Source organism: Mirounga angustirostris, unplaced genomic scaffold (assembly GCF_029215605.1).
Source record: "Mirounga angustirostris isolate CCGP_5_RB_7025 unplaced genomic scaffold, mMirAng1.0.hap1 SCAF_5, whole genome shotgun sequence".
NCBI lineage: Eukaryota > Metazoa > Chordata > Mammalia > Carnivora > Phocidae > Mirounga > Mirounga angustirostris.
The window spans coordinates 37,336,929-37,360,275 of record NW_026991713.1 but is presented as its reverse complement, the minus strand read 5'-3'; the positions used below and the strand labels follow the sequence as shown (position 1 = coordinate 37,360,275).

The 23,347-nt window shown below is 34.9% G+C and overlaps 1 protein-coding gene across 5 annotated transcripts in view; it reads right to left on the bottom strand.

Moving 5' to 3' along the window:
- PPFIA2 (PTPRF interacting protein alpha 2) overlaps nucleotides 1-23,347 on the bottom strand; it is a 476,257-nt gene that overhangs the window by 166,612 nt on the left and 286,298 nt on the right. For all 5 annotated transcript variants that reach the window (XM_064590837.1, XM_054506898.2, XM_054506899.2 and 2 more), the window contains 3 exons: nucleotides 19,499-19,600; nucleotides 11,442-11,606; nucleotides 5,322-5,396 (listed from right to left, as the gene is read on the bottom strand). In XM_064590837.1, the coding sequence (XP_064446907.1) occupies nucleotides 5,322-5,396; nucleotides 11,442-11,606; nucleotides 19,499-19,600 (342 nt within the window). The remainder of the gene's footprint in view (nucleotides 1-5,321; nucleotides 5,397-11,441; nucleotides 11,607-19,498; nucleotides 19,601-23,347) is intronic.

Genomic DNA, 23,347 nt, shown 5'->3' with positions numbered 1-23,347 from the left:
GAACAAGATGTAGTCCATTTTCTCAGGGAACTAACAACCTAGGCTTAGACAGATATATAATTAACTCCAGTAGTTGTTGAACAGTCATAATAGATGCTGAAGCAATGAGCTTTAGCAATTTAAACTAAGGAGTGATGACTGTTGGCAAGAAATCATAAAATATTTCATTAAAAAGGTAATGTCTGAACTTGATGTAAATGGGGAAATACGATTTCAGTGGGTGAATTAGGGTTGTGGAAGCATTCCAAGAGAGACATTAGCATAAGTAAGATACAGGGAACATGCTGGCTGATTTCAAAAACAATGAATATAATTATGTTAACAAGACCTTAGAATGACTCAGGGCAGTAGGGGTAGTAGGAGTTAAGAGCTAGATTTGTAGGTTAGGACCACTGAAGAGGTTCTTGATATATGATTATATTATTAACATGTGTTAATACAGTACATTATAGCATTATGTTATTAATATACTAATATGGTATTTATTGCATATAAGTGTATATTACATATTGGAATATGTTATGAGGAATGATCACTATGATTAGAACTTTACTTAGCAGGTTTAACCTTGGAGAATTACATAGCAGAAAGGGATAGGAAACAAGAATAAATGAAAACCTATTGTAATATTCCAAGTGAGAATTAATGAACACCTAAACTACAGTGGTTTTAATGTATATGCAAAGAGAAGAGAGTAAATGGATGGGGAATGGTTACAGATACATTTAAATGTAGAGACTGGAACTGCCTGAGTACAGAGAGTTAAGACAAACTCAGAGATAAGAACATTTTGTAGTTGGAGAGAATGGCACCTTAGGAGAAATGACCTCTCTGGGCTCATCTATAAAATAATAGTAGTACCAATCTTCCAGGATTATTCTGCTGATACATACGTATTTAGCACAGTGCCTCAGAATTTAAAGCACTCAGTAAATATTACTTATTGTTATTTATAAGTGATCAATAGAATCATCTAGTCATGGAAAATGTTATCTAAAAGATCTTTATCATTTTGTTTATGATATAATGAAGAGTTATTAAAAACACAAATATGACAGAAATACATAGTACATATACTTACAAGCAGCAGAGACAACTAATAATGACAGTTTGGTATTTATACTCAAAATTTTTTCTAGTCCTACAATAATGTATTAGTATTACTTGTATTTGTACAACATCGGGATCATTCTATGCAACTTCTTTCTTTTTGTAAAATAATGTTTTGGAGCTCTTTCCAAATTAGAACATATAGTCACCTCATATTCTTTTGAATAAGGCTACTTATTTCACTGCATTAATGGGCCATAGGGAATCTAAGGGGACACTTGGAAAAACTAGGTGGAGTTCCAGGCCCACCAGCACATATGGTGCCTTTGTGTAAATTAGAAAATTTGCTCCCTGTAGGTGATGACAGACATACAGGTGCATATCTTAATTTGCAAACCCTGAGGAAGTTCAATCTCTCTACTTTGCCCCCTGCTGGATACCTGTGGCAGAGAACAGTCTCTACAACCATTAGCGAAGCTGTGTGGAAATGCCAAAACCAATGTTTAAAACCTTTTGGGAGGCTCAGAAAAAAGCATGAACTTTGAGCTACAGATTTTGTCTTTTTTCCCCTCACAGAAGCCATGGTTGTAGCCTTAGATGTAAGAGAAATAGATGAGGCCTCCATGGGAGAGTTTCTATAAAGGAAAGGCATTAAAGGGTGTTAATTCCAAAACATGTATGAGAATGGGACAAGATGAGAGAGACAGAGAGAGACAGAGATAGGGACAGATACATAGACACAGAAAGAGAATAATGACATATAGATGACAGAATAAACTCTATTAAAATAATATAATGATGATAGAATAAACTCTATTTTATCATCTTCTAAGACTCTACATATGCATATATATGTATGAATATATCAATGTATCACTTGCAGTCTAAACCCCTGCTCTCTGATTTCTCCTTTCTGAATTTTGGAACTGAAATAATTCAGGAATATATTTGGATAAATGCCTTGCTATCCGAACAGTTATTACCACGACCAGAAACTTGCGAATCAAACAGATTCGGATACTACGGTATCCTCACTTGTCAAACTTGCTATACGAACTCAGGAAATGCACAGATTTGAATTGTAAGGGACACTTGTAAGCACATTTTAATTTTAACTTAAAATCTGAAGCATCAAATGAAATTTTCCCCAAACCCTTCCTCATTTAGCCATCTGCAGAATTTTGTTCTAGTACCTGACTGTTTTTGTCTATATTGCATATTTTTGTTTGGTTCTTAAGACTGTGTTCTTGAATAGTTTTTTTCTATTAAAAAATTGCCCTTCGCCTGGGTGGCTCAGTCGTTAAGCATCTGCCTTCAGCTCAGGTCATGATCCCGGGGTCCTGGGATCGAGCCCCACATTGGGCTCCCTGCTCCTTGGGAGGCCTGCTTCTTCCTCTCCCACTCCCCCTGCTTGTGTTCCCTCTCTCGCTGTATCTCTCACTGTCAAATAAATAAAATCTTAAAAAAATTGCCCTTTATTTTCTAAAATACTTTCTTCAATTACTTCCTCTAATAATCAAATGTTATCTAGTTCCCCTTTCTGAAGCTGATAATAGTGTAAATTTTTCTAAACTTTTTTGGTCAGATTTCTAAATGTATCTTATCATCAATACATGATGCCTGGTTTATAGAGGTTTCTTGTACCAACTGTTATTCTAAGAAGTCAAACTGCAGGTGTCTTCTGATTTCTCTGTCTCTCTCTTTTTTTAAATTTTCATAATGAAATACAAGTTTCATTATGAAGTAAAAGTTGGCTTTTCCCCATGCACTCTCTCTTAAAATCATTAATTGTTTATAAACAATTTATTGTTAGAAAACACATATCCCGATCCTTGGATATGTGACTTCCTAAATAGGGATTCTGGTGAAGCCACCTGGAAGTTAATAAAAATCAAGGGAAAAAAAACCATATTGGAGTTAATAATGAGCACACAATTACTTTCCTCTTATGCAAATGATGTAAAACAAAACAAAAAGCATTCAGAAGGGCTGCAGTAATTGTAGAATAATGTTAATGATTTAAAATATACACAAGCAATCAAATGGACCATGCTGCCTACAATAAAATTTGAGGCTAAAATATTTAAATAACTGTCAAAGGTCTCTCCTCCACTTTGCTTCTCTCAAGGATCGTTCTTCCATTTTATATCTAATTGAGCTATTCCGTTGCCATGTCTGGAGCAAATTTAGAGAGCCTTACTTGAACTTGAGGAATATTTTTACTTCAGGGTATATAACTTTGCCAAGAGGTCTCACCACCCCTTTGTCTCTGACAAACAGAAGCTTTATCACCACACGGTAAGCAAGGCTTTTCCAGTCGTAGTTGCCAAAGCTTTTGTTTTTTTTACTCCTATCAATAAAATATTTTGAGGGATGTACCCAAAATAAATGTACTTTTATTTTTTTATTTTTTATTTAAAAAAATTTTTTTTTAAGATTTTATTTATTTATTTGAGAGAGAGAGAGAGCACAAGAGGGGGGAGCGGGAGAGGGAGAAGCAGACCCCCCACTGAGCAGGGAGCCCGATGTGGGACTCAATCCAGGGACTCCAGGATCATGACCTGAGCCGAAGGCAGTTGCTTAACCAACTGAGCCACCCAGGCGCCCAATAAATGTACTTTTAAACATACATGAAAATCAAAATTAACAATGGTAAAACACAAAATAAATAAACATTTAATATCTTCTTTCCGGACATTCCAGGAATGCATATACTTACTTCATTGGTAAAAGCTATTCTTTTTCATAAAAAGACAGAGTTCTTCTTGTCGTTATCTATTATTTCAGAGGTTCTTTTCTTCTATGATGACTAAGATGTACCAACCTCTTATTTCCCTTTGTTCCCTTTACTTTACTTACTTATTTATTTATTTATTTATTTAAAGCCATCCAGTTTGCTAAGCTGATCTGCTCACCAAAAAGCTTTGTCTCTATATATTTAAACTGTTGTGCCACCGTTTATGTTTTTGACACTGCTAGGTACTTAGTTCACACGAACTCATTCTCCCTGCATTTAGAAGTCCATTTTTTTCTACCATTTAAATTGTTAACCTAGAACAAAGGTAAACTTTAAACTTGTTTAATTGATCTAGCTTATTTTATTTTATTTTATTTTATTTTTTTAAAGATTTTATTTATTTATTTGAGAGAGAGAGACTGAGAGAGAGAGAGCATGAAAGGGGGGAGGGTCAGAGGGAGAAGCAGACTCCCTGCTGAGCAGGGAGCCCGATGCGGGACTCGATCCCAGGACCCTGGGATCATGACCTGAGCCGAAGGCAGTTGCTTAACCAACTGAGCCACCCAGGCACCCCGATCTAGCTTATTTTAGAGAGCAAGGTAATTTATACTAGTCGAGATTTTTTATCATGCTTTAAAAATGTGTATTTGTGTGTGCAATGTAAATGCAAATATTATTTTAAGAAGAATGGCTTGATAATATTTATAATTAAGGACATTAGCCTCCCACATCTTTAACTATTTAAACCTAAGAAGATTTTGTAGGATTATTTTAGTGTGTCTACTACTAGCAATACCAATATTTACATCACTGGAATAAATTTCTGGAGAAAAACATAGCCTTATAAGTAAATGTTAGAGAGAGAAAATGAGATGGGGCTATTTTGGTGGCCTACACAGGTTATTTTTCATATATTTTATATATTTTAATGTACTTTTTATCTATCTATCTATCTATCTATCTATCTAGTCTAATGATCCAAGTTCATTTGTGTACTAATAACCAAAGTTAGCAAATTTTTCTAAAGAAAAAAACAACTGTTTAAATGTCAGAGATGGTTATAATACTTTAGTCATGAATGAGAGCAAGAAAAGTGGATTCAATGATGCCACTAAACATGGGCATGATGCTCTTAGAAGATAAGAACAATAAGAACCTTAAGGGAAGTATATTTATATCTCCAAGGAGTTAACTTCATTTGTGACATTTTCTAAGTTTAACAGATATTTGACATGTTTTCCAATTTTGGAGCTGTGTTTTACTTTTTGAAAGGACTGGTATTCTGACTGCAGTCTTTCTAAGCCCCTTTGTCGCTAGTTCTTGGTAATTTTCTTTTCATCTCTTAGTGGCAGATCTGAATCACCAGAAATCAGAAAACATGACTCTGGCAACTAGTTTCAACAGACCTTGTTCAGTGGCATATACAGAATGTAATTTATTTTTTGTGACAGTTTTAATAAAAGTGACGTGAAACACAAGGGCTATAATGTTAGTGATATTGCACCTCAAAAGAGGAGAAAGTTTGGTATGTTACCTCCTGATTAGCAGCAGCTAGTTCTTCTTCCAGTGCAGAGACTCTTTCTAAAGAAACCCTCAGTCGCTCCCTTACCTAGAAGAAAAACCAAAATATGTGCAGTAATGTACATCCCATACATGTTAAACTGTGCTGAATCCATCAATACCATTATCAGAGACAGTCACATTTGGCAAATTATTAAAGTCTTTATAGCCCTCAGTGCTCATAAATACTATGAATACATTGTCACCTTATAGCATCACTATATCAAGGGATTTCCTTATAAGCAAGTCATTTTAGTGTTCCAATGACAGAATTTCCAATGGGGTTGGAGATAGACCTGCTTGATCTCAAGTAAGTGGAGGCAAAGTTCAAAAGTATATTATGAATTCATCTGAAAAACAGACTCACTGATTAAGTATGACATACGTAAAAAATTTTCTACTTTTAAAAAAATAATACGTGAGCTTCATTTGGTATGAATAACTTCATAAAGGATTCTTAGAACCTGAAAAGTGTGTCCATTGCACATACATTTTATATTAATTAGAAGTCTATATTGTTACTGAGGGATTGGCAAGTACTTGATTACTCTGGAATTCCTAACTTGCTTCCAGATACCAAAGGTTAAGCCAATACATCCTATAGAACCAAAGACTCTGCACATTTAGTTTGAAGATAATTATGATTTGAAGATAATTGTGATTTGCAAATGTTTCATACATGAAACTCAAAGTAGTTTTTTAATTCTTGCTTTCTTAGAACTTCTAAAATTGATTTAGTTATTATATGTTCAGATCTTTAGATGTGCTCTATATTACATATATTTAAAAAGGTATTTTTATCACGTAAAAAATTGAAGAAATTCAGAGAAAGAGATTTGCCTGAATTAAAATGAATGTCTACAGTGGCTTAATTCTCCTTAGAAAAGAATCAACAAAATTTATGCCTTCAACTTGAGATGCAATTCATGGTGAATTTTTGATTATGAGTTAACATACATTTTTTTTTTTGCATGGGAATGTTACAGTATTTGTGAAGTTAACATGTATTTTAATATATAATTATATTTTTATAAACTAATTTTATTAATTCATTGATAGTACAGTTTAATGAATCACATTTTCCTTTTTTTAAAAAAAATAAGATTTAACTACGAACATAATATATAGGTTAGGTAATATAGTTTTAAAATTAATTATTAATACATAATATAGGTTAAATACATAAACTATATTTTAAAAACTTACATAACAATTTTAATGTTGAATTATAACATTAATTTCCAATTAGTAAACAGACAAGAAACACTAATATCCTATTAATCTAGAATCTAATTAGAAATTTTTAAAAATCTCAATCATATTTTTGTGCTGTATAATGATAACTGATGCATATTCAGGTGGCTGGGTGCACTTAACTCCTGAAATACATCTTGAATGAGAAAGAATAACGATCTGAGAGGAGTTTGATATTATTTTTACTTAATTATGCTGAAATTCTCTGAAAATTAGTAATATATACATAAACTGATATTTGATCTCAAAGATAATTAGAACCTTTCCTGATATTTAGGACCTAGATGGACGTCCAGGTGCCAATGCTGTTAGACAAATAATTGTTCATTAAAATGCATAAAACTAATGCTGATTAATAACTGAACAAGAGCCACTTGAAATCTTTGATGATTTGACCTGGGGAATACCTTTTTATGAGGAGCTTGGAGAGATGCAAAAGAAGCAAATACCCTGAAGGCTGCAAATAAGGAGGATTGCTGATATGTGGAAAGCAGTTATCAAAAAAATCTTAGTAGATGTGGTTGATATTTAATAGGGATGATTGTAAAGTTTTATGCCCACTTCCTAAAATACCAACTATAAAATATGGGTGTTTTGAGTGAGAAAGGTCTAAGGGTCAGCAATATGAAACAGTCTAAATGTAACTTAACGATCTCACTATATGCACCATTGATCAGATCACATTTAGATTGCTGTGAAGAGGTGAAGGTGTCCTATTTTAAGATATACCGATACATTGGAATGTTTCTAAAAGAGTCCTTCAAATCATAAAGGATGGCTGAAACCAGGCTATCTTGTAGGTTAAAATATCTTCCTGACTTTCTTTGCTAAACTAATAATCACAGAAAATGTTCTAAACTGGTTTCTATTTACCACAAGTTAAGCATTTTTTATTCTCATTATATTGAACCTCCAAGAAGTAAAAATCATTAAGCTTATAAAACAATTTGAAAACAGAAGCACCCCTCAATAAATATAGAATGGTATCTACACCTTAAGATCCTATTACCCACAGAGTAATGAATCCAAAGCTGTCTTTGAGAAAATAAAAACAATTTCTGAATATATTTTGAATTAGCTGTAAATGTAAAAATTGGTGCTGTAATTATCAATATAGTATGATATGAATTCTTTAGTCACATTTATATGAGGATAAATTATTCTCTGCATTTAATTCATCTTGCATTAATCTCTGCTAAACTGATAAGAAAAAAAAAAAAAGTAAGATCCAAAGGAGTAACTTTTCCAGGGTATAAAGAATCTTAACATCTTACCTTGTCTACATAGCTAAAACTGCATTAATAGGAAAAAAAATTATCTTTGACAAGCCTTTTAGCTTTTTGCTTTGCTCTGCTAAGCACAACACCAGCAGAATGCCATAATTATCTTTATTTTCCTTGTTAGATTTGGTGCTCTTGTGGAACCACCTACACATGATTGATACACCATGACAAATTATAATTTTAATTTTTTTTCTGAAATGTAAATGCACAGTTGATAGCCTTAGCTCTCTACTTAACCTTTTCTGATTTTTTACTATTTAGCCACATTCAATTAATCCATTGTCTGTGTAGTCGTTAAGTTCATATGTATCGGTTGTTTATTTATGGAGCTATTGTGTAAACTCCAAAATATTTATGTACAACTAGAATTTTTTATTTCTAATTTCATCTGTTAAATCAATTTTCTTCATAATGGCATATTTCTTCAAAATAACTCAAGAATTTCTTCCCCAAAAGATGTTTCAAGGCTACTTACATTTTAAATCCCTGAGGATTTAAAATAAAGTAAGTCCCTAAAAATAACAAATGTGTCTCGGGATAAAGAGGAACTCTGGTGGAAGAAGCATACATTCCAAATTAAAAGTAAGGTATGGCAGGGTTTCATTTTGGAATTAGCATTCTTATAACAGAAAACATTATAAAGAAATCTCCTTAGACCAGAAGTTCAAATCCAGTTTTGGTACTGTGATAGCAGATGATAGAAATATATGTGAAGTGCATACATATTTACTGGGTTTTTTTGCTTATATTCCCCAGGCATAGCCAATATGTCTTTTAAAGAAAAAAAAAATCAATGATGTCTGAATGATTGCAAAACACATGTATATCTCTCATTTCCTCCAGCCCACGAAATTGGTAAACATATTGGACAGCGATGTCAAAATTACTGTTGGTCTTAGCTAATTGTGAAAATTTGATCCTACAACTCAGTGGATATATAAATAAGGACATTAATAATGAAGACTGCCAGTCATTGTAATTGTTCACAGCTGTGTTCAATTTTTTATACTTTATTTAGTTCCTCATATGTAACTTTACCCTCTGTGATAAAGTTGGTAATGTCTTGTCCTCAAGACATGGTTAATTGCATCTTCTTCTGATCATCTCTATATATTATAACATAATATCCATACTACTTAAATTAGGATGTTGTAGTTTGTGTCTCCACCCTCCCTATCCTTTTGAATAGCTGTGAGCTATTCTTAGGGAAATTGCCTATGAAGGCACAGATTAATCCCTCAATAACTAAATAAAAGGCTATTTAAAACAAGCGTGTGGATCAACAGTGATACCAATATCTTTACTTAGCTTGAAAGTTTTATCAAATACTGAAATTTACATATTAATAGTAATATTCATTAACATTTAATGAGCACTTGCCATATGCTAAGTACTGGCTAAGAGTTTTGCATGTCAGATCCCATTAATCCTCATGACAATTCTATGAGGTACATACTATGACTCTCTTCATTCAAAATAAGAGGAAACAGATGCATAGAGAAGTTAAGTCACTTGTCTGTATCTGTCCAACTCCAGAATCCAAGCTCATAACACTTTTCCTTTAGACTGTCAGCAATACTTAGCTGATAATCAGTTCAGTTGCCCCTGGATTCATCAATGTCCATGGCACTTCCGGTGAGTTAGTAAATACTATTATAGCTCCTAGGGCCATGGTATAAATGCTTCATTTAGTTATGCTAAGCTCACTGAACATCTACATAGTAAATTATTTCTAAATTTTAAGTTGTACAACTATTCTCTTCTTAAATGTACTCATACCCATCAGGTTATTTGTCTTCAATATTCTTTATTGCCTTACATCCATTCTTTCATAACAGCATCCCTCAAGTGATGTGGGAATGATTACAGGGAACATCTAAAATCACACATTCTCAAGCACTTTCATTCAAGCCATTCAAAACTATTACATTTTCTCTGGACAGGCCATGCTCTTCTTATATCTTTGGGTTATCTTACATATTGATCTTGGTGCGCAGAGTATCTTTATGACTCTGCTTTTAAAACTCCTACACATTCTTTAATATTCAGACCAAATGTCCTCCCCTCTGTGAAGATATTCTTGAATTTTTCATCACTTTCTCAAGTAGAATTGGTCACAACTTTTCTGTTACTTCATATTGCATTGTACATATTGTTTCTTAACATTACCTATTATTGACATGAATCTCTAGTGCTATGATCTCTTCAGTTGTAAGGAGAATGTCTTGTCTATTTTTGTGTGGCCAAACATCTGTCCTATATATAATAGATATTCCATAAATATAGTCTTCCAAATTCTTAACAATGTACTTTTGTAATAAGAAAGGGAATATGAAACTAAACGTTAAATATGATTATTTGATATTACATTTATCAAGGATCTTTAAATAATATCAATTTTTGTTTTATTTAAAATTATTCATAAACTACTTGCCTCTCACAGCTAAAATGAAAAATAAACTATAATTTCTTAATAATCTAGAAGATAGAATTATAGCTATCCTTTTGCACATACTTCACATAATCCCCTGCTCTAAGAACATCTGAAAGACCAATGATAAAAGTATCTATGTACATAAATATTAACTAGAGCACAAGTGTCTGCATGCTCAAAACCAGATATAACTGGATAATAATCCCTTATTTGGATTTTAATACTCAGAACTTCTCAGGTACTTTCTAATGAAGTGCCCCAATTCCCACTCTACAAAATCCTAAAGCTTTATTAATTTTAAAAAGTTAATTCTTTAACATTTCACAAAATTAAAATCATGTCATAAGCCTTACTAATCTCCAAAGGATATTATCATCATATTGGCTTATTTATGTCAGTAACAGTTATTTGAGTAACAGCTAAGGGAAGCTTATTGCTACTTTTAAAAAGACCTAAGGCAGTTTTTTCCACTAATACCTTATGCTGTTAGATGTAGAGACTCTTCAAAATGTATATTCAGAAGATACTAGATATTAGCGATCTAAAAAAAATGTATGCTTCTAATATAAATCTCCAAAGGTTAGAGTACAGCCAATTTACACCTCAAGATATGTTAAGTTGTCAGTTAGCAGTCTCCTGTGTTGGCGTCTATAGACATTGCACTTCAAAGAGGGGCTGGGAGAAGAGAAAAAGAGAGGAAGAGAGAGGGAGACTGACTGACAATATTGAATTTCACATGGCCATCTGGACTAGGACCATAATGCAACACAATACAAGTATAACTTGATAAGCCATAGATTCAGTGGCAATAAAAACAACATGGTTATGAGTATTACCCATATACACACAATAATCCAGTTGCATTTTTAAAAAATGATATTCCTATAATCCAGATGTGTTTCTCTGTGCTGATTTACATCAGGAGTCAGCTGAGTCATTAGATGAAGACAAGGAGCTTGATGCTGATGACAAAAACACTGTTAAGCTTGAAAGCTTTTGCAGTACTAAAACTTTTTTTAAAATTAGTAGATAAAGGTTATTTCATTTTATTTTTTTTACATTTCAGCTTGATTGAGGTATAATTGACACATACAATTGTAAGAATCCTTTATCAATACTATACCTTTTCATCCAAGGCCTTGTGGTGCTCAAACAAAGATTTCAGTGCCTTGAGAACCTCAACCTCACTGGAGACTCCTGAGGGGGACTGGGCTTGCCGTTTCACCACTGTCATTCTTAGTGACCTTTCATGTCGGGACACGAGGCACTCCAAGTGCTCCAGTAACAGCTATTGGGTTTAACAGAAAATGCAATTATCCTAAATGTAATTATCTTATGAACACAAGTTACTAATACTCATGACTCCTACTGTAAAAGATTGCAGGTTTGCATAGAATCTAATGATAGTCTCAGATTTTATCACAGGTAGCAACAAAGAAGCACAAACCTGAGTCTAAACCAGGGTTCCTAAATTACATTAAAGTAAGTCCCATTTCTAGTGTATAACAAATTGCTCATTTAAGAAATATCATGTAAATTCTTATGCATTTTTAAAACAATTTAATAATTTCAGCATGAATTCAGTAGAAACAACACAAAATAGGCGTGATCAAATAGAATAATTATTAAAGAACATGGTACAATTCTTAACACAATGATGATTGTGTTAAGAAAAAAGTATTAAAAGTCAAAACCAATTTAATTTACACTTGGTGTTGCAATGAAGGTAATGAGCATAACATAATCATCATGTTGCTTTGAATGTGATTATAGTGATAATCACATTTGTGTAGTGATTATAGTGATAGTTATAATCACATGTTGCTCTAACGATTATAGGGAAAATAATGATTTTATTCACAATTAATTCTTAATAGAAATAGAAATAGAAATAATAGAAAAATATATGCAACCAACTGGGATACAGTAACCGAGATTTGCAATAATCACTTGGGGAAAGGAGGTTAAAGTGCATGCTTTTTAAACTGTCTACTCTGGAACCTACATTCACCCAGAGTAGCCTCTGGAGCCATGACAGAAGTCTGGACAAAGTCCAGTGAACAGTGTTTCAGTCTGTTCTAACATTTCCCAAAGAAATTTTACTTTTCAATGTTTTGTGAATTGGGGCTTCACCTTCGTTTCATTTAATAAAGGGAGTTCTGCTGCTAAAAACAAAGATACATAAAAAAAAACCCCAAACCTGCTGGTTTAACTTCTCAGTTATTGAGATTTTGCCAGGGAACAACAATACATGAGCAGGAAGTTTTGTAGGAGAGATTTTCAGAAGGATAGTGAAAAGCATAGGCTAACAAATGGTGTCTATGCAAAATAAGGCAGAAATTACTCAAACAAAAAAGGGAAAAGCAAATATAAGATACTGGGATGGAAAGAAGGAAAGAAAAAAAAAATGCAGGCTTTTTCCTAAAGCTTACATTTCCTAAAGTAGGGGAAATTTTTGGTTTTCAGTTATTGTTAGATTCAGTGTCACATATTAGTGTCACCTTTCTTAGTCCTTAATAAATTAATATCTTTCCATTCACCATCACTAATTATGGTTCAAAGTGTCAGAAAACTTTGCCATGCATTGGTACAAAAGAACACAAACATCTGAGATCCGAAATGTATATAGATCAGTAGGTAGGGATCACATTTAAGGGTCAAAATAATATTAATAGTTCTTCAGTATGATGATGACACAATATTTTCAAAGAGCTTTCCTTTTATTTATCAATCTGATTATATTCCTGGTGTTCTACTCTCTTGACTTCTACAGATATATGCATGCATTGGTTAAATCCAAGCTGTTTTACACAGGCTATGGGATTTTGTATGAACTTAACCCTGAAATAGAGTTATGGGAGCTGAAAAGAGGAGAGACCTCCTTTGCGAGAGGGTGATGTTTAAATTGAGAAAGAGCTGGCCAGATGAGGGGCCAGATGAAGGACTCCAGGCAGAGGGTACAGCACAGGCAAAGGCTTGGCTTCCAAGGAAACCGAAGGAGGCTGGTAGGGTCAGAGCGAAGTTTGTCAGAGAAAGACCAACACCAGATAAGCAGGGTTAAGTTCGTACAAAGCCCCATAACCCATGTGAAACAGTTTGCTCCCAGTCGACCTTTCAGAGTCCAGATATTCTCTTCTCCCCTGCAAATGGTGTGCTAAACCTGGCTCATACCAGCTTGCTAGAGAGGACCGTTAATTCTCAGGATTTTTGTGAGCCAGCAGTTAAAACACAGTAATTGTTGAAGCTTAAATTATGCAAGCTTATAATTAAATAAAAAATATTTTTTAAAGATAATAAACACTCAGAATGTATTACTTCCTGATTATATTACTAAATTCCAAGGTTGTTTTTTTTTTTTTAGACTTTATTTATTTATTTGACAGAGAGACACACAGTGAGAGAGGGAACACAAGTAGGAGGAGTGGGAGAGGGAGAAGCAGGTTCCCCGTGGAGCAGGGAGCCCGATGCAGGGCTCGATCCCAGGACCTGAGCCGAAGGCAGATGCTTAACGACTGAGCCACCCAGGTGCCCCAAATTCCAAGTTTTTAGTAAGGTTCCTAAATACCCCATGCTCCTTGGGTTGTTTACTTCTACTGTATTTGAATGGTAGAAATACTATAGACTGTTTCCAAATCTTTCATCGTTTCCCACCTCTGCATTCAGTGACATCATGCTGGTAGCTTGAAATCAGCTACAGTGGGAGTATTTACACCATGGGAACTCCAAACACTATAGAGATTAGTATTTTTAAAAAAATTTTTTTCTGGTTAAAAAAAATCATTTACCAGCACATCAGCGTCACTAGACATCAGAGCTGGGAGCACAAATGTTATGCCCTTTCTGTATCCCTGACTCATAGAATCTGTGAGTACAGTAAAATGTTGTCTGTGGCATTAAATTTGGGGGTGGTTTGTTATGAAGCAATAGCTAATCAGAAGATCTTCTCTAAAAGCATCTATAACTATTATACCATGTCAATTAGTACTGAGGAAAAAAGAATACCAAATTTCTTGGATATTATCTCTGAACTAGGACTAATTCTGTGGTACCCACTGTTGCAGAGGTTTTTGATAATCTCATAGACAAAAATGATTCACCTTTTGGATATTAGCCCATTTCTCTGGCCACCGCCACATTTGCTCAATGGGCAGAAAAAGTGCCCATGGTTTCAGGGATAGAAGTTACTCATTGACCTTGCAAAATGGGCTTCTCACCATTAAGGTTGATAGGGTTACCACCACAGCTGAATGGCCAAGTGATTAGCTGTAGCCATCAATTTTGAACCCATTTCATGATATAGTATACCTAGAGACCAGCTAGTTACCTTGAAGCAAGTAGATTACATTAAATCCCTTCCATCAAGGAGGGGACGGCTGCCTTTTCTCAATGTAATAAATGTTTTTTTCTGAATATGGATTTGCCTTCTCTAATGGCTCTGCTTCTACTAGCAATACTATCTTATCAGATTTTTGCTTACAGTCTTTTTCTTTTAAAAGATTTTATTTATTTATTTGACAGAGGGAGACACAGAAGAGAGGGAGTTGGAGAGGGAGAAGCAGGCTTCCCACTGAGCAGGGAGCCCGAAGGGGGGCTCGATCCCAGGACCCTGGGATCATGACCTGAGCTGAAGGCAGATGCTTAACGACTGAGCCATCCAGGCGCCCCCTGCTTACAGTCTTATTATCATATACAACATTACTTCTGACCGAAAAAAGAAAAAAAAAACAAAAACACATTTTATAGTGAAAGGAGTAATGTAATTGACTGATGTTCCCAGCCCTGGTTTCACCATGCTATCACATCATTCAGAAGCAGGTGATCCTATAAAATGGTTAAATGGCCCAAGGAAGAGTCTATCTTAATTATTGCTTGGAGATAACACATGGCTAGGTTGGGGTGCTATCATCCTGAAATTAGCGATGAAGATATTGGTCCATATACAGAGGTCCAGGAATGAAGGTTTAGAATTGGAATTTATAATTACCAATAGGACTTATTGACCACTTGGAGAAGAGAGGATCTTTATTTTTTTTTTTGTTATATCATATACATAATGTATATTAAATTATTTTCCCCTTTTACTCTTGTATACTGGGTATTTGATTCTGATTAACATTTAAAGTAGTCCATACATTACAGAATATTAAGATATGACTGAGATTTAATAAGAGCAAGAAGAACCCTGGCCTTGTGGCTGGATGCATGCACCTTCTTTTTTTGAGAAAAGGTGATTTTGTTTTTGTCTAAGAGGTATAGTTGTATTGTTGGGTAGTTACATGTCAGTATTGCTGCTGTTTAGAGTTTTAATATGGAAAAGAGTATAATAAAAGTTAGGTTATTGTGGAGACTTGGTATTTGTGGTTGCCCCAAATCTTTTGTACATACCCTCCATCTTTGATAATTACGTGAATGCTGAACGTCATCTTCCCAATATTGGAAACAAAAAAACACTTCGCAGGCACGTTTTACCACTAGGTGGCAGACAAGTGACTTAAGAGTCAGCCAACCAGAGCCACCCACACAGGACAGATTCTGAAGGGAGCCAAATGAGTAACCAGGCTAGGCTTGGGGGTCCATTTTGTTGGCACAGGTAGTAGTAAAGGCTGCATGTTTCTGGGACTAGGAATGTAAGGAAAACTCACCAAAGCTAAGAAATATGGTCCTAGACATTGCGCATGGAAGCTAGGTTTGGAGATTTCTTATATTCCTTAATTAATGTCTTCTTGATTCAAACAGTTAAGGTGTACTGTTTTATGCACTTAGGATATAATAAAACCAAATAATGTGTTCTTATTAATATAAAACAGACTTCTTAGGGGCTTAACAATTTGACTTATCCTCAGTACTCCTTAATACTTAGGGATTATTCTATAGAATATATGTTTAATGCTCATGTATCGAATTGAAGTAAGATAAATGTAAGTTACCTAGCCTGGAGAATGTGGGCCAAAATGTTCAAAACTAGCATGTACCCATGACTTCTAAGCTTATAAATTAAAATAAATGAAAAATGAAGAGGAACTCACAAAGATAACACTAACAAGCTACTAGTTGTATACCTTTGCTAGGAGCTACACTTTTATCTAATATTTAATAAATATTGCAGAAGGCACCCTTTTTGGTGTACTCCCAGGATTGCAAGGACTACGTAAATGACCACTAATCCTATGTTGGGATTCATTTTAAATGACCACAGCCTGTATATATACAAACATATCATAGTGTCTATGCATACGTACATACTGCATCATTGGAAATTTTTGAAATAAATTTCTAATATTATACAACTTCTTATTAGATTTGAATTCAACATAACCTTGGCTGCTGCAATAAAGCTTTTTTTTTTAGATTTTATTTATTTATTTGAGTGAGAGAGAGCGAGTGAGAGAGCATGAGAAGGGGGAGGGTCAAAGAGAAAAGCAGACTCCTGGCTGAGCAGGGAGCCCGATGCGGGGCTCAATCCTGGGACTCTGGGGTCATGAAGAAGATATGTCTGATTTTTAGCCCTGGATATTTTTTGGGTGATGGGGAGGGTAACAGGTGGTTATGTAATTTAGGAAGTTGTTATATAATTGATACTTTGCACAAAGAAGTTTTCCTAGTTCCGTTTCTCCTTTTTCCCTAATCAACAACAAAAATCCTCATACCACTGCTTTAAGGAGGGTGGAAAAAATGTTTTCCAGCTTTACTCATGCTTTCAAAGTAACCATTGTTCATGTTTAAAATCGATGGCTTCAATTTTTGTTACCCTAATGGAATTTAATATTTGTATTTTTCTCACTTTGACCCCTGAAGAGGTATTGCAAGTATAGCTTGCCTTACTGCCTCTATCCCCCAAGGTTCCTCTGCAGGTGCAACAGCCACAGGTACTTCTGGGCCTGATGGAGTGTGATATGATGAAGACTGTATGGATGCTGCTGCCAAATCTCCGAGTTCTCTGAAATTAGTCACGATCAGGAAGGAATGATACACTCCATACTGCAATGGTTTACTTTTAGGGCAAAGTCTTCTCTAAGCTGTTGTAAATCTTGGGAGTTTTTCCATGGATCTAACTTTAAAAAAAAAAAAAAGATTTATTTATTTATTTGAGAGAGAGCACACACGAGTTGGAGGAAGAGGCAGAGGAAGAAGGAGAGAGAGAATCTCAAGCCGACTCCCAGCTGAGTGTGGAGCCCAGCGCGGAGCTCGATCACACGACCCCACGATCATGACTTGAGCCGAAATCAAGAGTTGGATGCTTAACCGACTGAGCCACCCAGGGGCCCCTCCACGGATCTAACTTGAGTAATTGTGCTAATGGCCTCATGGCTGAAGGCACAGGCCTGGAGTTAGACTGCCTCAGCTTTCAAATCCCTTTTCTCTTCTATTTATTCACTGCATAATTTCCAGCAAGTTATCCACCTTTTTCTGAGCAGTTACCTCATCTGTAAAATGGGGATAATTATAACATGTCTCTCATAGGGCATTAGAAAGGAGTAAAGGGCTGTAGAAAAAAAAAAAAGTTGTCTAAAGGAGAAATACACAGCTAAAAGAAGAGTTTCTGGTGCATTTTAAATATGAGAATTTGTTGAAAGTCTAACCAAGAAGTTTACATTTCCTTCCATGTTCACCTTCCGGATCCTACTTTTACATTTGGCTGCACTGGGCTACATCGGGGAATGTAGCTTAAACCACTGAAATGGAAAATAGTGAAATAGGGCAGAACAAATCTCATGGCACAAATAAACTTTAAGTTTGCATGAAAAAATTGTAAGTTAGAAATCAAGGGTGGGAAAAAATATCAACAGAGAGAAAGAAATAGAAAAAATTCATCGGACACCTGGTAACATGATCTAAACTGTCCTCTTTATGTTCTATTTGAGGCAGTCATCAAAGTCTCAGTGAAAACCAAATCCTTGTGTGTATACTGTGTGAATTCTCTTTACCATAAAAATAAGACCCTGATGAATAAGGAGATAAATTGAGTTTGATCATATAACCAGTATGGATACATGGTACTCCTCATTAAAGGCACAAGCTCACTGTTTATGGAGCTATTATTTTTATAGTATTCTCTAAGACCAAGCATCAAATGAATACACTATTAACAATACCTCACTTTCTCATTCTTTAGCATTGATCTGCCAGAGTTTTAATACTGAAAATATTTTTCACCTACTTCATGTTGAAATTGAACTATATATCCACACAAAAGTGTTTTCTCCTCTGCATTCTTTTAATAGAGAAACTCTTCTCTAGTAATAGGTATAGGTAATCTGGTGATTTATATATTTTATGAAATTTAGTGACTATTTCTTCTGAACAAGAAAATATAGCACCTTTGATCAAATTCTGGACTTCAGTGTTACAGGGCATGAGACTGAAAGAGACATGGGTTTCCAAGAGCAGAAGATAGAAGAGTCCATCAAAATCATGACATCAGAACTGGAAGTCTCCTCAATCATCTTCCAAAATAGAGAAGCTATGCCTCTTTTAATTAGGAGAGTTCTGCGCCAGTGGTTTTATACATTTTAATGAGGTGAGGACCAATGCCAAGCCACTCCCTCACATCACCCCATAATGGAAACTCATACTCCCCTCAAGCCTCTCTTTCTCTGCCCATCTCCAGCCTCTGAGTATTGGCCCCCTACTCCAATACAACAGTTTGAAAGTTTGAGGCTATCGAAATCCAGTCCTTCTTTTTAAAATCAAAGAAAGCAAAGGCCAGAAGGAATAAAATTTTCTGAGGCAACACGGTGATTTGGAAGTTGAGACTGTAATTTAGGTTTCTGGCCTTCCTGTTTTGAGTTTCATAGAATAGTCTCTGTTACTTGAAGTGACAGACTATGAGTTGGTGTCTGCTTAACGTCTTCCTCAAGTTTTTATTTTATTTATTTTTATTTTTTTTTTAAAGATTTTATTTATTTATTTGACAGAGAGAGACACAACGAGAGAGGGAACACAAGCAGGGGTAGTGGGAGAAGGAGAAGCAGGCTTCCCGCGGAGCAGGGATCCCGATGCGGGGCTCGATCCCAGGACCCTGGGATTATGACCTGAGCCGAAGGCAGATGCTTAACGACTGAGCCACCCAGGCGCCCCTTCCTCAAGTTTTTAAATGTTTATATTCTTATGAGTATACAAGAGATAAGGCACTGAACTGTATATGGAATTGATTCCAAGCAGAGGCGGTTTTATACTTACTCTTGTGTTGTTTCTTTCAGCTTTAAGTTCAGAAATTTCTTCTTCCTTTTCTAGGAGTTGCTCCCTACAGGCATTTAATTCTTTTGTCAGTGCAGCAAATTCCTGAAAAGGGAATAAAAATATTTGAAGACATATTTCAGATATTAAAAAAATGTTTCCCACAGGAATAAAAAAAATCAAAATATAAACTTGAATGTGAAAAATGGGAATAATGACTTCAATGACTGGCCTATATGTATATATATTGCTGTTATTAAATTAATTGGATTCCAATGTTCAGAAAATGCTAAACCATGATATTTAACATTTACATTTTATTGTAATATGCTGCTTCAGTGAGTGAATATAAGATGTTTCAAAATATATCAGATACAGCACATTGAAATTAACATTAGTATGATAATATATTAGTAATATAGAATGATTTAAATTTGGCTAATTTTGTGAACAACTCCAAAAATCTTACACTTCCATTCCTACTCAGACTGAGTATACTAAATCATCAAAAACCAAACACAAAACAAAACAAAACCACTACCAAAAGCAACCACAAAAAATCCTACTACATGTGTATTCAGAGATTAAGAAATTCATTTATATGTTAACCCGATGAAGAAAGCAAATGTACCTCTTACAAAATAATAAATATCTAAGAGTTAAGAACATCATCCTGCAAATTATTAATTTATGCATTGTTCAGTCCTTCCCTCTGAAACATAAGCTCCATGTAAACTGGGACTTTGTCTGACTTCACTGCTTGCTACACTCTCAATGTCTAATACGTAGCAGGTGCTCAATAGTATTTATTTTCAATAAGTGAAAATGGATCATGTTGTTAGAAAAAAATATTGAGGGTTCTGGAGTAATCTTTTCTCCATGTGACAAGTGACAATTTAGAGGATTCTTCAATGGCCTCCCCAAAATAGGATCAGAAATTGTATGATCTGGGTATTTTTACCATGAAGCAGAGAGTTTCAACATGGTAAAGATTACATAAAAAGAAAATCAAGAAACTTAATTCAATTATTTGGCTACTCCAGCTTATAAGCAAATACTATTTTAAAATGATTTTGAAAAACAGTAAACAGGCCCATGCTATCATTATGATTATCATTAAATCATTTAAAGTGATTCCCAGTAATAAAACTGATGCTTGTCAAATATTTAAATATTTGGGAAACAGGCTGAGAAGGCACTGTCAGCAGATGAAAAATAAAGATGAAAATCAGGGAGACAGTTATGGTTAACCTAACCTCTATAAAGGGAAATATAGTCCAAAGTAAATGTGCTATGGTGAGCGCTGTGAATTGTGTAAGACTCTTGAATCACAGACCTGTACCTCTGAAACAAATAATACATTATATGTTAAAAAAAAAAAAGAAGAAGAAGAAGAGATAGCAGGAGGGGAAAAATGAAGGGGGGGAAATCGGAAGGGGAGACGAACCATGAGAGACTATGGACTCTGAGAAACAAACTGAGGGTTCTGGAGGGGAGGGGGGTGGGAGGATGGGCTAGCCTGGGGATGGGTATTAAAGAGAGCACGTTCTGCATGGAGCACTGGGTGTTATACACAAACAATGAATCATGGAGCACTACATCAAAAACTAATGATGTAATGTATGGTGATTAACATAACATAATAAAAAAAAAACAAAAACAGCAACAACAAAAAAGTAAACGAATATGATGATTATGCAAAGCTGGGAAGGGTTTAGGGTTTATATTTTTGTTTGCTTCAAACCACTTATTTTGCTCAGTTTCTTTCTGAGTGGCTTTAGCCCAAGTGGGTACTTCAAAGACCTCAGAGTAGACTTAGAGCTTAGAATCAAGATGAAAGAGTTCATTGTTAACATTTAGGCTGGCATTACAGATAAATGTTTTCTCCCCTGATTGCTGCTTGCTTAAATGTTGTTGAGCGGGTGCCTGGGTGGCTCAGATGGTTAAGCGTCTGCCTTCGGATCAGGTCATGATCCCAGGGTCCTGGGATCGAGTCCCGCATCGGGCTCCCTGCTCAGCGGGAAGCCTGCTTCTCCCTCTGCCTCTCTCTCTCTCTTTCTGTGTCTCTCATAAATAAATAAATAAAAATCTTAAAAAAAAAATGTTGTTGAGCATATTATTTTAGTGGAGAATGGAAATAAGCAACAAGTAGAAAACAATAAACATTTCCATAAAAAACCAAACTTTATAAAAACAGCATAATTTTGATGGAGAAAAGAAAGTGATGATGCTACATTATATATTGTTAACATATAGGCATTTAGATGTAATCTTATCCTTACGAAGATCATTAGACAAAATATAAATCAAATCTATATTTAACATCAGACTACTTTTAAAAAAACTTAAATCTAGGTCTACTTTTCTAGAGATTTAGCTTACTAGCTACAGAAAGATAAAATGTCAGAAGGAAATGTTTCTGAATTTTAACATGAGGTATTTCCAGGTGGTAAAATAATAGGTGAGCTTTGGTTTGGTTTGGTTTGGTTTGATTTTGCTTCCTCCTATGTATTTTTAATAATCAAAACTCTCTACAATGGAGAAATACGCTTTTTATGCTTAGAAAACAGAGAAAATACAAATCTGTAAGTGCATAGAAGCAATCATATATTCAAAACCAAGCACAGAAATTGGTCATGATGTTATTGGTGCTAGATGACTTTGGATTTTTTATTTATTATCGTGGAACTGAATCTGAGCAAGCTATTTGGTGTCTCCATGTATTAAGATTAATTTTAAATTTCTTAACTTCCTAGAAAATTTCAAGCAGTACTCTGATGTTCCTTATCTCATCTTGTTCTCTAAATAGCCAGTGGGGGAGTCTCATTCTGATTTGACAGCTGAGGAAACTGAAATACTAAGCCTCAAGTCCAAGTTCATGAAGTTCACAACCCACACAAAGTGAGTTAGACTGTGAACACAGTTTTCCAGAACACTTGTCTAGTAGTGCTTTTCCCCTATTTTATCTGACCCTAGCTGTTTGTCAGGTTTATATGATTCAGATTTGGAGTGCATTTAGCTGTATTTTTTCCCCTTACCTGAAGAATTAGATAACCATTACTTACAATTACCTGTATTATCCTTCTTCATTAGTCCAAAGGGAGTATGGGGGACCAAAAGGCCCAAGGCAAAGTATACCTTTCATGCAGAGCAGCATGAATTAGACAAGCACATTCCGTGTATCCGAGACTGCAGATATCTGCATTAAGAGCTAATCATCACATGTTCTTACACTTTTCCTCTGACATTTCTCTCTTCTGTATCTACTATATATCTTTTATGAGATGATAATAACACCAAATATAATTAACACTGATTCAGCCCTTACAATATGCCAGGTACTCTGCCAGGCAATTTATATTGATTATCTCATTAATCATAATAAAACTCTGTAACAAAATACTAGAATATCACTAAATAAAACTATACACTCTTATGTAATCAGCAAACCCACTCCTTGGCATTTACCCAAAGGAGTTGAAAAAATATGTCTACACAAAAACATGCACATGGATGTTTATAATGGCTTTATGCATAATTGCCAAAACTTGAAAGCAACCAAGATGCCTTTCAATAGGTGAATGGATAAACTCTGGTACAACCAGACAGTAGAATATTATTCAATGCTAAAAAGAAATGAGGTATCAAGACGGAAGAAGACATGGAGGAAACTTAAATACATACTACTAAGTGAAAGAAGCCATTCTGGAAAGGCTATATGCTGTATAACTCCAAGTATGTGACAAAGGCAAAACTGTAGAGATCAGTGAATGACAGGGGTTAAGCTGGGGGAGAGGGATGAACAAGGTGGAGCACAAGGTGAGACTACTCTGTGTGGCGTAATGTTGGATA